At 39.8% G+C, this 19,066-nt stretch overlaps 2 protein-coding genes and 1 long non-coding RNA gene across 8 annotated transcripts; 2 read left to right on the forward strand and 1 right to left on the reverse strand.

Moving 5' to 3' along the window:
- The first annotated feature begins 2,404 nt into the window (after window positions 1-2,404).
- On the forward strand, window positions 2,405-5,293 carry lbx2 (ladybird homeobox 2). The gene is made up of 2 exons (XM_029727742.1): window positions 2,405-3,505; window positions 4,197-5,293. Exons 1-2 carry the CDS (start codon window positions 3,181-3,183, stop codon window positions 4,655-4,657), a joined length of 786 nt encoding a protein of 261 aa, XP_029583602.1. The 5' UTR covers window positions 2,405-3,180; the 3' UTR covers window positions 4,658-5,293.
- Window positions 5,294-8,128: 2,835 nt separating this feature from the next.
- Window positions 8,129-16,614, reverse strand: pcgf1 (polycomb group ring finger 1). Of its 6 annotated transcripts, none has more exons than XM_029727778.1 (9): window positions 16,403-16,614; window positions 15,504-15,612; window positions 13,841-13,993; window positions 13,490-13,561; window positions 13,301-13,403; window positions 10,613-10,658; window positions 10,265-10,348; window positions 9,857-9,937; window positions 8,129-8,977 (listed from the first exon to the last, which is right to left on the reverse strand). In XM_029727778.1, the coding sequence occupies exons 1-9, from the start codon at window positions 16,487-16,489 to the stop codon at window positions 8,927-8,929; spliced, it is 786 nt and encodes a 261-aa protein (XP_029583638.1). In that variant the 5' UTR covers window positions 16,490-16,614; the 3' UTR covers window positions 8,129-8,926. The 6 variants fall into 6 exon arrangements, with proteins under 6 accessions (XP_029583638.1, XP_029583614.1, XP_029583622.1 ...); XM_029727754.1 differs by having other exon boundaries at window positions 10,265-10,351; window positions 16,403-16,543; XM_029727762.1 differs by having other exon boundaries at window positions 10,265-10,351; window positions 15,504-15,609; window positions 16,403-16,540.
- On the forward strand, window positions 15,715-18,096 carry LOC115171208 (uncharacterized). Its single transcript, XR_003871155.1, has 2 exons — window positions 15,715-15,960; window positions 18,038-18,096. It is a non-coding gene; the product is annotated as an uncharacterized LOC115171208 (long non-coding RNA).
- Window positions 18,097-19,066: the final 970 nt, after the last annotated feature.

Consider the following 19,066-nt stretch of genomic DNA (forward strand, 5'->3'; position numbering starts at 1 on the left):
ACAGTATTGTAATAAAATCATTGCAACCAAATAGCCCTGCTAAACGGGATCCTTGGGACCTCCCTACCCCCATTGAAGTTGACATTTGAAATGGTTACGGTAAGGGTTAAGTTTCGGGTAGAGTAAGGGTTGTGGTTATGGTTGAGGTTGGGGGTTAAGGTTGGGTTCAGGGTTAGGGACGTCCCAAAGATAGCACTGACCGCAACCAAATAGTAAAAAAAAAACACAAAAAAAATGAAATTGTTGATCAGCAACAAGACGTTGGTTTATAGTTATCAGGCTGTAGTTTAAAAACATATATAAATTCGATGGATGGCCTAGGCCTATAGTTCTATGTAAATAATCATTATGTGAGCTAGGCGAAATCGTACAACTAGTCATGAGATTAAGCAACACATTAATGACGTTAGTGTGATAGGCCTACAGATGTGTTTTTTTAAGAAGAAGAAAATGTTCGTTTTACAAGGCCCAATCGACGCATCTAGCTGGAGAAGACTGTACCCCCATTGTATTATATAGCTAAAACCACTCTGAAATGTTATAACCTCAAATGTTGTTTGTAGTCAACAGAGCCCTTCGAATGAATTCTACATCTTTAATAGGAAAACCTCCCTCTCAATATTGCTAAATGACATCCAAGACAGCGGGTCTCCATCCAAGCTAATAGAATCTCGTGCTGTTTTATAACTCCTATGCTATTTGGCCTGGTTTCGTCCCTACACGAATGTCACCATATGGGGTTCTTGGCACGAACAATATGGTGTTTCTGCAAGGTTCTATTCACTGTTAATGGTTCACGTAAGAAAGACATTTATCATTTCAGTCGATTATTAAAACGCAATGAAATAACCGCAACATTGGACATTAACAGTAGTGTACCTCGGGTTTGAAATAGATAGTTGATGTTGTTGACACGCACGGTAGGGATGTGGGAATAAGCTCCGAATTGCCACCTCTGAATCTTACATCTTTCTACCACACTGCTGAGAGAGCACGGTGGTCATTTGCTTAGTGAAATACATTAGAAATGATCATCCAACCGTTTGTAAACATGTCAATCGAATGTATTTTCATTAGAAAAAAATATGGTGAAAAGCATTATATTCATATGCTGATATTGTCCTATTTCATTTAGGATATTTCCCTTTTTGCGACTACAAATATACATTTTTATGATAGCCTACGTGTGCACCATAAACAATGAAATAGAGCTGGTTTAAAAAAATATATAATACAAATTGTAAACACTTTTCTCAATATATTATATTTTAATAGGCTAAACGAAAATACAAAACACCATTTCGCTATGCGCATGCAGATCAAATTCCTGTCGAAGCACATTGCTTATTTTGTAATTGCAATTATTGAAACTTTTAGCATGCAACATAGCATGATGGGTATTTTCATACCTCAGATTGCCGTTAAACCCATTTCAAAAATCTTTATAACGAACTATTAATGCGTGCATATTCTACACTAGGTGTTATTGTGTCAAATTAAGTAGGCCTAATAGCCTGCTCAATAGATAAACAACACACACAACCAACCTGATCCTCCATGCATTCGAACTTGCCCCTTTTTCATTCTCTGATCTACTCTCTTACATGGTACAGCCCGGACATCATCAGAATTTTAATTCCCATCATTAACGATGGGGAGAGAATGGCAGCGTGACAACTCTTCTGCGTCTCGTCTCTCTACCTGCAAGCTAAACAGATCACATAAAGTATTGTCACTGGCCACGGCGTCAGATTTATCAGCTTGCTATTCTAAGACATTTTATGGAACATTATAGTGTAACTCAACACTGTCCTACAATGCACTATTTATCTCCTAATCATTCCCAGGTTGTCTCTTTGGCTTGCTATACGGTTATAGGAGATAAAAGTAGGCTGCAGCTATTGTTTTTTAAAGCACCGTTAGCTTATGCTCAAAAAAAGGATAAAGGTTTCAAGAGTTAACGGTTTATCTTAGTGGTTCCTCTACCAAAAGATCCAAAACTATATGCTCACGACAGGAAGGATAATGCATGTCTATGCTTTGTTCTTGAAACTTAATGGGCATGGTAAAATGTAATGTTAATAATTATGTGGGCTTACTTTTGTATAGTTCTAAGAAAACAATTATGTTGATAATGTAGTAATAACATATACAGTCCTGCCTATCGTAATAGTAATGCATTCAATAAAAAAATAGAATAAGAAGACATTAGTAGCCTAATAATAACAATAATAATGCACATTTGTCACATGCAAAAGTCATTTTACTGCATTTGAGTTACCTGCGTTAGCTTACTATATTGCATAATTGAAAATGAGACTAACCGTGCAGTGAGCACAGTTTGTTGTTGCCTACCCTGTTCAAGCTTTTGGGGTTGCTAGAACTCACATTATTCACCAATCCTTTTTGTCTCCGAATCATAAGTGCCTTCAAATCTCTCCTATCATTTTGTATGATTAAGCTACAAGGGTGCCAATAGTGCAGTTTCTTTTTATATCACTCAATTAGGCCTAGTGTGTACCATAATAATACAAAGTTGACCATAATACACAAGAATGCTTATGGCATTGTTTAAATGAGCATCAACTCTCCCTTTCCAGAGGAATATACGGATAGCATGTTGCCTGTGGGAAGGGGGGCGGGAAAGATACATAAACATTGCAAGCCATCTCCCGCTCCTCAAACATCCCCAACATTGCTGAGGCGAAACTCCTCCTCTTCTCGCGTCCAATTAATTATAATGGTCTGGCCCTTTAAGACGCAGCAGCGGGTCAGCAAGTAGTGTAGCTAGTGTTTCTCTAATTGAACTTCGCCCAATCAACAATAACTCGTTAGCGGTTGCTTGCTTTTTCTTGTTCCTTGAGACAGCTTATTCCTTGCAGGGAATCGCCCCCAGCCAGAACAGTTATACTTTCTAAAGATCTTCATGGAACTTCGCAGAGGAACTGTCTCTCTCTGCAAGGAAATACGATTTGGTTGCCTGTGAAACTGCAACCTACGCCCGAACCATGGTTATTTTGGAGAAAACATTTCAGAAAAGTGTAGTTGCATAATTCGACTGAAAGTGCTAAAAAGTGGGCTGCGAAGAAGACGACAATTGAAGGAAACACTTGTGGACGTTCAAACGACAATTTGAATGAAATAATTAGCCTTTGTCAGCAGTAATTCCTTGGGACTGCAATGACCTCCAGTAAAGACATGAAGGCAGGCTCCGTGTTGCAGTCCAGCGGTGAGGAGAGGAGACGGGGTCCCTTGGACCAGCTCCCCCCCCCGGCCAACTCCAACAAGCCTCTGACGCCGTTCAGTATTGAGGATATCCTAAGCAAACCCTCCGTGAAGAAGTCAGTTGCAAATCTTTGTCCGCCGAGAGTTATTGAAAAAGTGTCCGGCTCAAATGCAGCAAGGAACGGTATTAGCACTCCCTCTTCGCCGTTATGCGCTCTGGAGGAACTAGCCAGCAAAACATTTAAAGGTCTGGAAGTCAGCGTTATACAAGCAGCTGAAGGTAATGATTCATATTCAATATTGACATAACGTTTTAATATTTACAGATTCAGTGAGTGATTGTATTGAATAAGCATGCATAATCATCGAAAAAGCCATTGGTGATAACCTATCGTGTCAACTGTTGTCAAACGTTTACAGTGAGTGCGGTTCTAAAGGCATTGCAATATGTCTCAAGCTATTGCCAAGCCTAGTCTGTGTGATGTTATCTATCCTTGGCTATTATGTCATAGTTTAATTTTATTTCTGCGATACTAAACAGTAGGCTATAAGGAAACCTGGAATTTATTGGGGTGGAAAAGGAGGCCTCTCTAAACTGACATGTTCTATTGTGCTTCCTGGTTTAAAATGTAATTAAGTTGCAACGTTTTATAGGCTGTTTCATTGGGTAGCATGTTATTTATTTCAATCCTGATATTGATAAATATTTTAATCCTAATGATGCATGGACAATGTAAAACATGAATCTGTTATTCATTGCATATTGTCTCTATAGAAGGTTGTACGCAAGTTATTACCAAACCATACCCAAAATAATAACAACAATTGTTTGCATCTGCTTTACATATTCGATAAAACAAGACCTCAATTACAACGCTGCTGATTCTATCATGGCACACTTTAGGACACTTGTAGACATGTTCTTCTGATATTGTTTTGGAAAGTGACTCTGTATTTCCGTTTCCCTAAAGGTCGTGAGCATGTAAACGCCTTTGGACAGAGGCAAACCTCAAAAAAGAGGAGAAAGTCCCGGACAGCTTTCACCAACCATCAGATATATGAACTTGAGAAGCGCTTTTTGTACCAGAAATACCTGTCTCCGGCCGATCGAGACCAGATAGCTCAGCAGCTGGGGCTAACCAACGCTCAGGTCATCACCTGGTTTCAGAACAGACGGGCCAAGCTCAAGAGAGACTTGGAAGAGATGAAAGCAGACGTGGAGTCGCTCAAAAAAGTACCACCACAAACCCTGCAAAAGCTAGTCAACATGGAAGACATTGACGACCTGCAAGGAAGCTCTGGAGCAATATCCCCTAGCATCTCCCCGTCGTCACAAGGACACCGAGCATTTCCTCAGTCCCCCTCATCATCCAGAGACCAAACCACGGACGAATTCTCAGAGGAGGACGAAGAGATTGAGGTGGATGATTGACAGTAGGCCCATGTTTTAAGAAAGCGCATTTTTCAAAACTTTTGCACGGATATTGACGTTGATAGCAGTTAAACTTAAAAGGAAAGTTTACTTTCTCCTCTTCTCCATTTTAATTTAATTAATGGGACTGTAAAGCCTTCTAGATGTCCCCGTTTCAATTTCACCAAATTATGTGAGGAATACATATTTATTTCAATAGGTAATGAAACATACTTAGTGTTAAAGTACACTATCAAGACTGCAAAGTGTGTGTTTTTTCCCTCTATGTATCTTTTTTTGGGGGGGTGCAATTTTTTAACTATTCATCCATTTTCAGCTGCTAAAGGACATTAAAGATTTTCAACTCGAATGTCCTCAAGTTCAGACCCAATTGTAACTTTTAAAATGCCCATGTAAGTGGAGTGTAGGATAAATCTTGATGTACATTTTATATATATATAAAAAAAGTGTTTCCAAGCAATAGCAGTCATGTAAAAATCCATTATCAATATCCAGTTAAACATATGCCAAAACTTTTACACGCTATACGTTCTGTATATAAATTAAATAACGAATGCCTAATTTTATTGTACCATTCTATTTAACCAACATTATGTAAATAAAGGGTATGATATTTCATGATATTATCTGCAATTACATCTGTCTCGATGTGTATTGGTTTAGCCTACAATTTGTGGCATAACACAATGGCAAGGCAACATTTTATTATCGTGAACATTTATCTAGAATTGAATTTTGTTTTCCTTATGGTAACATCAAAATATTGGTTATTACACGTGATTTGAACATCTGAATATCCTTCTGTTGATTGAAGGCCTACTGCGCTTTGTGTGTAAAGTGGCTTTGTGCGTAAAGTTGCACAATTAGCAGCAGTTAAACAAGCTCTTCCTTTTTACTCCCTCCCTGACAGTTGTCACAAGTTGGTAAGGACCCGGGGCGGCAGAAAATAATGTTGCGACTACTCCACTGCCATATGGTTTAAGAATTGTCTTTAACACAAAGTGGTCAACATGATTGATTAGGTTAACACGCCTTACCGTACATAAACAGTTTTCACTGAGCCGGCAGCAATAATGGCACGCATCTGCGTCTCTAAAAATGGGTGTGTTTTAGAAAAACGACCATGAATAGCAATTGATTAGCATGGGGTTCCTAATGAATAAATCTCAATAGGAGGCAGTGGAAATAGGAGGGTTGTTGCCTTTCTCCCCCCATCCTTGCTGTTCTAACTGCAGTCTGCTTAAATATCTCTCGGCACATTTGTAACACTTGTAACCAGATAAAGGGGGTTTCTTCAGACAGTGCACACAATTGGTGTAATCGCTTGGAATTGTTGTGGTTGAAAAGTCAACTAGATTTTTATAGGTGCATTATGGAGTGAGTCAGCCAGACCTTGCCAGATAGGCCTACAGGTTTTTTCTAGGTTTGGGTAAAGAACAGTGTGACCCACAACGCGATATAAGGCATTTGATTCACTGCTCGCCTCATCACACACATCACAATATTTTGAAAGGAAACTATTTAGCGGTCTACATGAACAACAAATGTTACAGAAGCTTGAATACAAATAATGATACATAATTAGTATGTGGCAAATAAAACCAAGCTTTCGTTTACATGTCATTCGATAACATATGTAAAATTCATAATATTTATCACAACGTTACCTTAGTCTAACAACGTTAAATCAACGGCTTTCATTTGATGTTTTTCATACAAATGCAAGAGGAATGCTGGAATATCTGTACCGCAAAATAGAATAAGCAGTCTCAGGAGGCAGTCTTTTGTTACAAATGCTCAGATCTATTTGTATAATCAAATGTCAGCTAAACGAAGAAGGGGGAAACGTGTGAGTGTAATAATTATTTCTAATAGTAATGTATTAACAGTTAAGATAAGCCATTCATGGGCAAGGTCTAATTGACTCAACAACCAAAAACACATATTTAGCTTTGTTAATTAACCACAAAATCTGTTATTTCAGTTTTTTTTTTTTTAAATCAAAGTTTGCTGGCTAACTCATTTATCCTGCGTTGTAGTATACCCCTCTGGTTGTGGCATGCACAATTTCAAGTATTTACAAATGAACACTTATGGAGAATAACAACTGAGTGATCAAAAGTAATAATTTTAAGGGAGGTTGTTTAGCCACACTTAGGTGCCTTGAGTTTGTTTAGGCATGCGATATCACCACTCCCACAGCCCATGATGACATTGGCCTGGCACCACTGTTCTTAATGGTTAGTTAAGGAATGTACTCACATATGCACATTCTATGAAGTAGGCTATGTACTTCTGATGATATCAGTTTTGAGATGGCACTTTATGGTATTTACTTGGAGATTGTGGTACAATGTGTACTTTCTACTAACAGTACTTTCAAAGAATTCAACAAGTGGTAACTGCATGGTGCCTAGTGGTGCATGTTTTAATGAATCCCAAATAAACAAGTAATAGGTAATTATTGTATCATTACAATTATCAAATACTTTAAGTAAATAGCTGGTAACTTCTTTAGCATACGGTGGATATGTATTGCTCGACATACTTAGTTTTACATGAAAATATGCCCCTTGATATGGTTAGATACCCATCAGTTGATTTTAAAGCCCAAATATACTGTGCTACAAAAGATTACATGGAATGTATGGTGTGTGTAAACAAAGGCCATGACTGAGAATAACATTGACTCAATGGCACAAATCATCCTGTATGACTGAGTAATATTAGAAAGACGCACAGATGACATGAGAAAAATTATTCTAAACATGTCAAGCAGCACCATAGCGCCACTGATAATGCCCCTCATGGGGACGGTCTCTCCTCAGTCAACCTAAAAGTGCAGTAATGCGTAGAATGAATCAAGTCTGCCACCTAGTGGGATGTTATCACTTAATGAAGAAAGAACATTAGAACCAATCATCTGACAGTCATATTAAAACAAAGGTATCTAGTATGAGATTTGGGAATAGCTTTGAGAAGAGTTAGCACCGATTCCCAATGCTGGCATACCTGGACATCAGCTGCTCCTATCCAGCGTGACTCATCAGCACAAACCATAAAGGGGCTGTAAAATAGCATCAAGTATGTACAGTTGATGGGAGTTTAGGTGCTTCTAAGAACAAAATTATTTACCAGAATTTTGAGTTCTTCAGTGTTAGTTTTGCAGTTCTCTAATTTGATCATTCCAGACTTGCACCACTGAAACTTCAACAAATTACAATTTTAGTGAAAAGCTTTAATTTTCTGGTCTATAAAAGTGTACATAATTTCACTCCTTTAATCAAATGCACTACTAACGCTTCAATGCTTTTATGAGGTTATATCTTCCATGACTGAGTTGAGACGACATTATACGGTTCATTGATAGTTGCTTCCATTCCATTTTGATGTTGGCTTCCCATAATTGAACATAGCAACTGTTTTAAAAAATGGTGCAAATCTCCAGATAACCATAAAGAACACTGCACATTTGTCCACGACTTTCAAATATTTATTTTCAAAAATACAAAACAAGCAAAATATGTACACACACTATTAAAATAGAATATATTTAATACAAAATATATACAGCTGCTGAGGTCATTAGAAAGGGGGAAGTCCTTGCCTGACAACTCACCCCAAATGTAATTCTGAGGCCGGAAGCCGTGCTTTGTGAGGATTCTGAATGGTCAGCTAGCAACAATGAAAAGAGTTGCCATGTGGGGAATCGTAGGTGGCTGGTTTCAGCTAGTTTTATCTTGTTACCATGGCTTGTTTTGAAGTTTGACTGATTTCATGTCAATGCTAATATGGCAAAAATTCACTAGCTAACCAACAACTAATGTATGAAGAGACAAGTGCTCATTGATTATTTAAAACAAATACATTTGCACATTGAGACTAGTTTACATGTCAACAAGCTAAGCCAACCTTGTTTGTTTTGCCCCATAGTCGCACACAATTCAGTTGTTGCTAAACAACCAATGAGTCTCCCGATCGCTACATACGTTCAGTCTGAAACTGCCATCCTAGAAGTTGTTTGTCTGACTTCAAAATGAAGGCCTTTGTACAAAACAAATTCATCAATGATTGGATCATCTAACAAAGAGTATCAAAGTTGATGACATCATGTAGGCCGGCTCTGGCCCAACCAATCGGTTTCTGGGACCAATCAGGATGTGTTTGCATTCTAGAAATTGTTGGGGGGGGGGGGGGGGGGGACTCATGGTGGACAAGAAACATCAGTTGGCCGGAGTGATGTGGATGGGTAGCCAGGCAAGAAAAGTTCTATCTTGTCCTTTTGTCCTTAATAGTGTAGTGAAGGACCAACGGTTGAGCCTGGAATAAAAATACCCAATTAATTACATATGTCTCAAGTGATCCTACGTGAACATAAATCCAACTAATCTGAAGAAACTCCCAAATCAATTAGAACCCGGTTACAGGATTTGAGGTAAGTCAAAAAGTACTTTCTCTTCACTACAATTCATTATTTGGATTTATGAAGGAAGATGTACAGTGAGATCAGTGTCAGCATGACTTAACTTTTTAAATATGTATGCACTCTTATGTTTAATTATTGTGAGAGACTATTTGTCTTACTCACAAACAATGTAGTTTTCTAAGTAACATACAATTATTTTCTTGTGCTAGAAAACATGTTTGAATTGAGAGTTTGTTAATCTTATATGCATAGTCACTTTAGCTACACATTCATGTACATACTACCTCAATTGTCCCGACCAACCAGTGCTCCCGCACATTGGCTAACCAGGCTATCTGCATTGTGACCCGCCAACCCCTCTTTTTACACTACTCTGTTCATCATATGCATAGTCACTTTAACCATACTACCTCAATAAGCCTGACTAACCGGTGTCTGTATATAGCCTTGCTACTCATATTTTCAAATGTCTTTTTACTGTTGTTTTATTTCTTTACTTAGTTTTTTTTTTCCCCCCCCGCACTATTGGTTAGAGCCTGTAAGTAAGCATTTCACTGTAAGGTCTACTACACCTGTTGTATTCAGTACACGTGACAAATAAACTTTGATTTGAGTAAAATTGCCATAGACATTGTATAATTTGAAGTCACTACAGAATATTATTTATTTCCTTAAATCCAACACAATGCTGTTTCCACCGCAGAGCATCCAAATGGAAAAAGTTCAAGTGTAAAGGAATTCAGTGTGAAATTGTTGGCTCAACTTGGAGGTACCTTGCCAAACCAGTGAGAGATCCACAGCCGTTTCATGGTCATATGATCTGGAAGGGACTCATTATTGAACAACATCTGGACCTGTGATGAAATGGAGACCACACAGTGAGGACAAAACATGACAACTGGTCCTGGGTCAACTGTACAAGCACACATATGGTCCATTTCTAATTCTCTGAAACATTCACATACTAACTCAAAATACAACTAACTTGTGTATAATATTCAAAGCACTCGACTGTAAAGTTGCACAACAAGGGATTATCTAATAGGCTACACTTTTGTAGTCAGGACATGGTTCCTGTGTTGTAGTTTTGGACTGTTTGCAAATAGGTACACTGCACATGTAATGTAAAATGGTGCTGATATGTCCATCTTAAATGTAGTCTTGCTAGACCATCAACTGACCTGGTGCTTCTCCACATTCAGTCGATGACACAGCACTTTACGCAGGTGTCTCACCTCAGCTCGGACCGAGCAGCGCACAAACTTCTGCTGCAGAGACGAGGCAGAGCAACATTACTACAACTCCAATTCCACACGTGATTCCAAATGATTCCAGAATTAAAAACGGAAATACCAAGAAGTGTGTGGGCAATTCTATTAGGGACTGACAGATACACTCAAATGAAATACAATTGCAAAAGCGATTGAGGGAAGCATTGCTTGTGGAGACCCGATCCAAACAGAACAGACCACTGCAAGTTAAACTAACAGACCTCTGGTGGCATAATGTGGTTCCATTACACGACTTACTTGAAGAGTCAGTTTGGTCTTATCTTTTTTTTCAGACAGAGATGAACTGTAGGGACAAGAGAGAGTACATGATTAGTACACGATGAAGCATGAAACACTGGGAGGGATTTTAAGGGGCATTTTGAACGGACAGCATTTCAGGAAACATTTGTGACGGGATTGTCATTTTAAAAATGTGAAATTTACCGGCTATATTTAATAGAAACACATTTGAATGCCACCGTGTGAAGATTAAGCTCTTTTTTAAAAATTTTTTTTTTAGGTGTGCTCACTGCCAATCAGTGGTCTAGTGGAGGGTATATGCAGGTATAAGCTGTATACCCAGTTTTTTTCAGTGGGTATTGCATATACTCCTTAATCCCCACAATGTCTGTCAAAGTAGTGTAGGTATACGCTCTATCAATTAACAAGGCTGATGAAACAAGATCAGAATGTTTAACTTAAAAATGTTGATAATTATTTCTTCAAGTTTTATGCGCTGCAATGTGCAGTGCATTCGCAAAGTATTTTAGACCCCTTGACTTTCCACATTTTGTTACATTACAGCCTTATTCTAAACCAGATTGAATAAAATCCTCAATCTACACACAATACCCCATAATGACGAGGCAAAAACAGAAATACCTTATTTACATAAGCATTCAAACCCTTCACTGAGACTCAAAATTGAGCTCAGGTGCATCCTGTTTCTAGAACTTGATTGGAGTCCACCTGTGGTAAATTCAATTGATTGAACATGATTTGGAAAGGCACACACCTGTCTATATATGGTCCCACAGTTGACAGTTCATGTCAGAGCAAAAAACCAAGCCATGAGGTCGAAGGAATTGTACATAGAGCTCTGATACAGGATTGTGTCGAGGATCAGATCTGGGGAAGGGTATCAAACAATTTCTGCAGCATTGAAGAGCCCCAAGACCACATTGGCCTCCATTCTTAAATGGAAGAAGTTTGGAACCACCAAGACTCTTCCTAGAGAGTTGGCTGCCCAGACAAGCTGAGCAATTGGGGGAGAAGGGCCTTGGTCAGGGAGGTGACCAAGAACCCAATGGTCACTGACAGAGCTCCTCTGTGGAGATGGGAGAAGCTTCCAGAAGGACAACCACCTCAGCAGCACTATGCCAATCAGGCCTTTATGGTAGTGGCCAGATGGAAGCCACTCCTCAGTAAAAGGTATCGAAAGGAAGACCATGACGAATAAGATTCTCTGGACTGATGAAGCCAAGATTGAGCTCTTTGGCCTGAATGCCCAGCATGTCTGGAGGAAACCTGGCACCATCCCTACGGTGAAGCATTGGTGGCAGCATCATGCTGTGGGGACATTTTTCAGCGGGAGGGACTGGGAGACTAGTCGGGATCGAAATAAAGATTAACGGAGCAAAGTACAGAGACATCCTTGATGAAAACCTGCTCCAAGAGTGCTCAGGTCCTCAGACTGGGGTGAAGGGTCACCTTCCAACAGGACAACAATCCCAAGCACACAGCCAAGAGAACGCAGGAATGGTTTAGGGACAAGTCTCTGAATGGTCCAGCCAGAGCCTAGACTTGAACCCGAACAAATATCTCTGGAGAGACCTGAAAATAGCTGTGCAGTGACGCTCCCCATCCAACCCGGACAGACCTTGAGGATCTGCAGAGAAGAATGTGAGAAACTCCAAAATACAGGTGTGCCAAGCTTGTAGCGTCATACCCAAGAAGACCGGGGGCTGTAATCACTGCCAAAGGTGCTTCAACAAAGTATTGAGTAAAGGGTCTGAAAACTTATGTAAATGTGATTTCACAATTACTTTTTTTATACATTGCAAACATTTCTAAACCTGTTTTTGCCTTGTCATTATGGGGTACTGTGTGTTAATTGGGGATAAATTTTTTTTAGAATAAGGCTGTAACAACGTGGAAGTCAAGGGGTCTAAATACTTTCCAAATGCACTGTACACAGAGGTAGGCCTATGTGCAAATGTTACAAAATACAATTTCAAAACACCATGCAAGCGGTTTCATGAGCAAAGATAAATATCCCTTAAATTTTGAAAGAGGGGAGATAAAGATACAACTATCCTGAGTGGCTAATATGACTAGGATAATACCTTTGGCTGCTAGACAATGAAAGAAAACCAAGAGTACATGAACACATGAGGAGTCTTCATAAAATAATTGCCTTCACATTTCTATGGTGGGATTTTGGTTATAGGCTACTTTGAAGCAAGGTAAGAAATGCCTCATGAAGTAAAACGTCCAGGTCTCAACAGCATATTGACAAGCAGCAGGACACATGCATTTTGCATGGTAGGCTATTATAGCTCAAATCATTGTCACCAGTTTGCAAAACATACAATACTTCAACACTTCTGCCCGTCACACTGACTGACTCACTGGCGCAGGAAACTCTGCAGGCCGGTACCAGTTGATATGTTAGCGAGAGCTCAAGACAGGCAGAGTAAATAGATGATGCAATTGAAAGAAAATCTGAACCAATTTCCATGCAGAGCCAATGCAAACAGGATATATTCTAGGGTGGCAATGTTTGTATTGGACAATAGCTTGCAATTACCAGAAACACTGATGGGGGGGATGTAGAATAAAAAAAACTGAAGTTAAGCACTAAGTATCAGTGATAATCCACCAGCGGTCTGAGAATAGACAGTAGGCTACTTACTGTAGTTTTGTCAAGACATGACACAATCTTACCTTTGCCTCTCTAGACAAAGCGAGACCTGCTCGTCGTATCTGTAGAAGTGGGCCTTGGAATGGTCAAAGCTGGTAAAAGGTAATCCTGTATCTGGTATGGAGTCTAGGGGTGACACACAGATACCATGTAAAAGTACAAGCTGTAGATTCACAAAACATGAACAATCAAATTGAAATCTAAAGGCTTACCTTCCCCAGACGGTTGGATAACTCTCTCAAGCCCACGCGACTGATAGAATTCCTTTATTCTCTTGTCTTCACCTGTTTACAAACAGAAAATAAGGACCTTACATACACTACCATGTAAAAAAAAAAATATATATATTTTTTAATCAACCTACGCTAAATTGATAATGTATTTGACGCAGGTGCTTAAGTAACGCTGTTACACTAGTTGTCATTGCATGAGAACTTTGCAAATTAAATGATTAGGAGTTAAGAGCTTTTTTTCTAAGTAAACAGGAGAAACAATAAAACCATTAAAGTACTATGTAACAAAAATCAGAACAAGTATTATTGTATGAATTTCAATGTACTTACTTTCTTGAAGTCCTGGAACCAGTTTGTAGACAATGTCTTGCATCACTCGATCCAATTTCAGGTTCAATAAAGGCTGGGTTTCATGGATCTTTATGTTGCACATCGGACAATACTTGCTGGTTTGGAGGTATTTCACGATACAACTTTTACAGACTGAAATAGAAGCAGAAGAGACATTGGCCATTAAAGTCCCTGAAAAAGGATGTTCTTTTATAATAACATTAAAATGCACTATACAAACTTGTTTTATTACCATGTACACTACATGACAAAGTATGTGGACACCTGCTCATCAAACATTTCATTCCAAAATCGTGAGCATTAATATGGAGTTGGTCCCACATTTGCTGCTATAACAGCCTCCACTCTTCTGGGAAGGCTTTCCACTAGATGTTAGAACATTGCTGCAGGGACTTACTTCCATTCAGCCACATGAGCATTAGTGAGGTTGGGCACTGATGTTGGGTGATTAGGCCTGGCTCACAGTCGGCATTCCAATTCAACCCAAAGGTGATCGATGGGGTTGAGGTCAGGGCTCAGTGCAGACCAGTCAAGTTCTTCCACACTGATCAAAAAATGTTTCTGTATGGACCTCACTTTGTGCACAGTGGCATTGTTATGCTTTAAAAGGAAAGGGCCTTCCTCAAACTTGCCACAAAGTAGGAAGTGTAGAATGTCATTGTATGCTGTAGTGTTAAGATTTCCCTTCACTGAAACTAAGGGGCCTAGCCCAAATCAAGAAAAACAACCCCAGACCATTATTCCCCCTCCAAACTTTACAGTTGTCACTATGCATTTGAGCAAGTAGCGTTCTCCTGGCATCCGCCAAACACAGATTTGTCTGTCGGACTGCCAGATGGTGAAGCTTAATTCATCACTCCAGAGAATGCGTTTCCACTGCTCCAGAGTCCAATGGGGGCAAGCTTTACACCACTCCAGCTGACACTTGGCATTGCGCATGGTGATCTTAGGCTTGTGTGCAGCTGCTCGGCCATGGAAGCCCATTTCACATGAAGCTCCCGACAAACAGTTCTTGTGCTGATGGTCCAGAGGCAGTTTGGAACTCGGTAGTTAGTGTTGCAACTGAGGACAGACGATTTTCACACGCTACGCGCTTCAGCACTTGGCGATCCCATTCTGTGAGTTTGTGTGACCTACCACTTCATGGCTGACTCGTTGTTGCTCCTAGACACTTCCACTTCACAATAACAGCACTTACAGTTGACCAGAGCAGCTCTAGCCCGGCAGAAATTTGATGAACTGACTTGTTGGAAAGGTGGCATCCTAAGACCGTGCCATGTTGAAAGTCACTAAGCTCTTCAGTAGGCCATTCTACTGCCAATGTTTGTCTTCGGAGATTGCATGACTGTGTGCTCGATTTTATACACCTGTCAGCAACAGTTGTGACTGAAATTACCGAACCTACTCATTTGAAGGGTGTCCACATACTTTCGTATATATATAGTGCATTACTGCACTTTTGAAGCTAGAAACAAGTATTTCGCTGCACTTGTAAATCTGTGTACGAGACCAACAAACTTTGATTTGTACACATTCACATGCAGTAAGTAGGCTAGGCCACAAGTCTATAAAAGTTAACCTATTTCTCAGAGAGGTAACGTCATAAGCCAAAACATAGGAAACACAGGCTAGGCCCACTTACATGTATGCAGACACTCGGTAATAGTTGTGGCATCGATGAAGTACCCAGCACAGAGATAGCACACTATGTGCTCGTTCAGGTCTTTGATCTTCAACTTCACTTCCTCCTGCAACAATATGAAGTTGCTATTGAAATCTCAAGAATATAAAGTATCCCATTGCAGTTTCGTTACATTGTTGCTACTTGGTGTAAAAGTAAAAAAATATATATAAATAGCAGAATGATGATATTCTAGAGGAGCCTGGTGAGTTCATTCGAATAACTGTCGATTGCGCGTGCTCTTTTCCACTACTTTGAGCAGGTGGGTGTGTCAGGTGGTTGCAACATTGTACCTAGGTATGATTGCTAACACAATGGCAACTAACAGTGTAGCATTACATTTACACACACATATCTTTATAAAGTTATAGTTAGCAACCCAGTACGCTACACACGGAATTGCAAATATTGGACACAGGTAAGTCACTTTACAAGCAAGGTTTGACAAGCCCGTCACGAGAAGCTATCTAGCCTAGCGAACACAATTAGCTGCTACTAGTTAATAAGTGTAAGAACTAAAACATCACTCAAAATATTTTACCCATGCAAAACGCACATTAGTATTTTAACTAACAATGCACCGCGTTTCTGGTGTAAAACGGGGGGAATGGGTAGTTTGAACGGTACACATTTGCACGAATTACCTGCATTAGCTGCCCAGAACAACAACACGGGTAGACTTCTTCCACACACGCCTGCGCACACATGGTAGGCAGCTCTCTCTCCATCACTTAGGGACGGGAGAAAGCGCTCGCATTGCTGCCTTTCCTCGTCGTAACTAGTTATGCGGCTAGATCCAGCCCTGATCAACTCAAACAATTCTCACTGGTCTATAGAGTCCGAAATTAATTGGTACCTACCTCATTTCGTAACGGGTCGAGCTTATATACGGACTGGAGTTGATTTCTTAGCCGCATAGCTATCGCCATTGGCCCTTGCTCCGCCATCTTTGGGAATTATTCGTATTTCCGGGTGGAAGGAGTGTGTTCAAGAGCATGCTCCAAGTCCGTTCTGTGGCTGAATTTCAATCATCTTTCATCGTGTCCTGCCCTCTAATCCTTCAATCGCTTCCTATTTTGTTTTCTCACTCGCTTCCTACTCAAAACTCACTATCAAACGTCAGTGACGTTTTTATGTGTTAAATATTTTAATGAATAACACCTCGAAAAATACTAAACTAAAAGCAGAACACAAATTACAGAACGGTGAGTCCTGTTACTCAGCTTGCATTTCTTAGCATACAGCTTCTCATGATGGGTTGTACGCTGCGTGTAGGACAAAGCTATACTACTTTCAATAATAAATCATATTTGCATGGAGAAATTAAGTTGGCCTACTAGTGACAGCACTAGCACCTTCTATGCCATAAGAGCCACATGGCTCACTGTTGGGCTCACACACAGAAAAGTTTTTGAATAGCCTTGAATGGTAGGCTCTGTGCTACCTGTCTCTTGTCAGTAGATGGCACTGGAAGCATACGACTCAATATTGTTAGACAACAGCAACATTTATTGGGTAGAAATTGTCCATATAAATAGTTTTTCAAGTTAGTTGTTGGCCAACATCTTAGTTTGGAGATTGCAATCACCACTACGGTTATAGAGCATAGGCTACTCATCCACAGGGGTAGGCTACACTGGGTCACATATTTAAAAGAAATGGTGTTCTCAGTGACAACAGTCACAGTAATAAAACTATATCAATTATGTCCATAAATTTAACCAATTTTCCCTTAGGTGAATCTTTAGAGATCACCACTACATATTGCCTTTTAAAAGATGTCATTTGTACCATATGGAATGATATTGTATGGTCGCTTTGAGCACAGGTTTGCTGTGACAAGTTTCAGAGAAGTAGCATCTATAAAAAATAAAATGATGTAACTTTTGAGTCGCTCCTTCATTGATGGAAAGTGCTCTGGGCTGTCTTGAACGTTTATTTAGAATTTGTAGTGAAATCCCCCAGTGGCTTTCTATGTGCACCAACCAAATGTTATGTTGTCTTGAACAAAAGCTCATGTTGTCTCACCCTTTGTAATTTGTCAATGTCGCACTCATTCAAAATATGTAGCACATTGTCTCCCACTCCATGGTAAAGCACCTTGTTGTTTGGTAAGCCAATGGAATATACGCATGGAGTGTTTTTTGCACCCCATTTGGTGCAATGTCAAAAAACTGTAGGACTAATAGGTGCATTCAATTGATTCTGGGAAGATGTACATGATTTACACGTTTCACGTTTACAGAAGAATTTTACTGAAGGTTTAAAAAAGCTTCTAAAGTTAGAATTTTACGATGCAGAGTAAGACATACAAAATAGTCACACAAGAGGAATACAATTTATAGCTCTGTTTATTGTGTATTTTATTCCTCTTGTGTTACTATTTGATTTTTTTAACTGCATCGTTGGGAAGGGTTTGTAAGCAATAATTTCAAGGTTAAGTACACCTGTTGTATTTGGCACATGTGACAAATACAATTTTATTTTATTTGCAGAGGCCCACTCACATCATATAACAGAGATACCTGTCTAAACTGTGTTCTGGACCTGAAAAGGAAAGACGAGTATCCACCAGATCCAGATTTGATCCAGTCAATCTAAATTGGGAGAAGGCAAGAAGAGGACAAGCGATACTTAATTCTTGGCAGCCCTATGTGGTTGAAAAGCCGTCGTGATCAGCCTCGCTTCACTGAGCCTTTATAGTCGGCCTTGTGTCCCCACTGTCTGCCGTTCCCTCTTGCTGTGTAATGTCTTATCTATAAGGCCTGCTAGGTCAGTGCTTATCTGATTGACAGGGCTTTTGACTCCATGCAATATCCAAATTACCTGAGGGCCCGGAGACAGGAGATCACAGTATGGCAAAACACGTCAGCCAGGAGAGAGAGGGATGGGAAAGAGAGAGAGAGAGATGTCAGAGAGGGCGCACGGAGCCTTTCATTTATTCTCATTACCTCACATAGGACATGGACAATGGGGCCCTTTTTTTCTTGGACAGTCTGTAAATCCGCTTGACTTCTCAGCCCTTTTATTTGAAATTATGAGTTTATCTGATTCAAACACCTGCCAGGCAAGACGGAGAGGTCCAAAGATGAAACATCATCCATATAAGTGGACCGTGTATAACATGTCACCCAACAATTTGCATAGCAGGAAGTAATAGATAATAAATAGGTTTATAGACAAATCTCATGGTTAGAAAATCCAGACTATAGTTGGCAGGAAGTACAGTGCACCTTTATTTCTGATTTGACATATGAAACGGCTAGTTCAGGTGTGCACTGTAGTAAGGCATTGGCTCAGAAAGAGGAAACATGTTTGTTGTTGAAATAGCACTAGAACATAGCCTGCAGCACATCGTTGAGTGTGGTCTCGTCTCCAAATTGAATATTTGCTTTAAATTAGTATCGTGGAATGTCAACGTCCTCATCAAAACAGGAAAGAATCCTCCAACGTTGCACACTGAATCAATTGACTGACATCCAATAACTGATAAAGACCCAGTCCTGGACGGCCTGTGCCAAAAC

This window comes from Salmo trutta, chromosome 3 (assembly GCF_901001165.1).
Source record: "Salmo trutta chromosome 3, fSalTru1.1, whole genome shotgun sequence".
Lineage (NCBI taxonomy): Eukaryota > Metazoa > Chordata > Actinopteri > Salmoniformes > Salmonidae > Salmo > Salmo trutta.

Coding starts and splice junctions, on each gene's coding strand:
- lbx2 (XM_029727742.1), top strand. CDS start 3,181: ATGACCTCCAGTAAAGACATGAAGGCAGGCTCCGTGTTGCAGTCCAGC. Junction 3,506..4,196: donor CGTTATACAAGCAGCTGAAG/GTAATGATTCAT, acceptor GTTTCCCTAAAG/GTCGTGAGCATGTAAACGCC.
- pcgf1 (XM_029727754.1), bottom strand. CDS start 16,489: ATGGCGGAGCAAGGGCCAATGGCGATAGCTATGCGGCTAAGAAATCAA. Junction 13,994..15,503: donor TACCGAGTGTCTGCATACAT/GTAAGTGGGCCT, acceptor CTTCTATTTCAG/TCTGTAAAAGTTGTATCGTG. Junction 13,404..13,489: donor TATCCAACCGTCTGGGGAAG/GTAAGCCTTTAG, acceptor TGTCACCCCTAG/ACTCCATACCAGATACAGGA.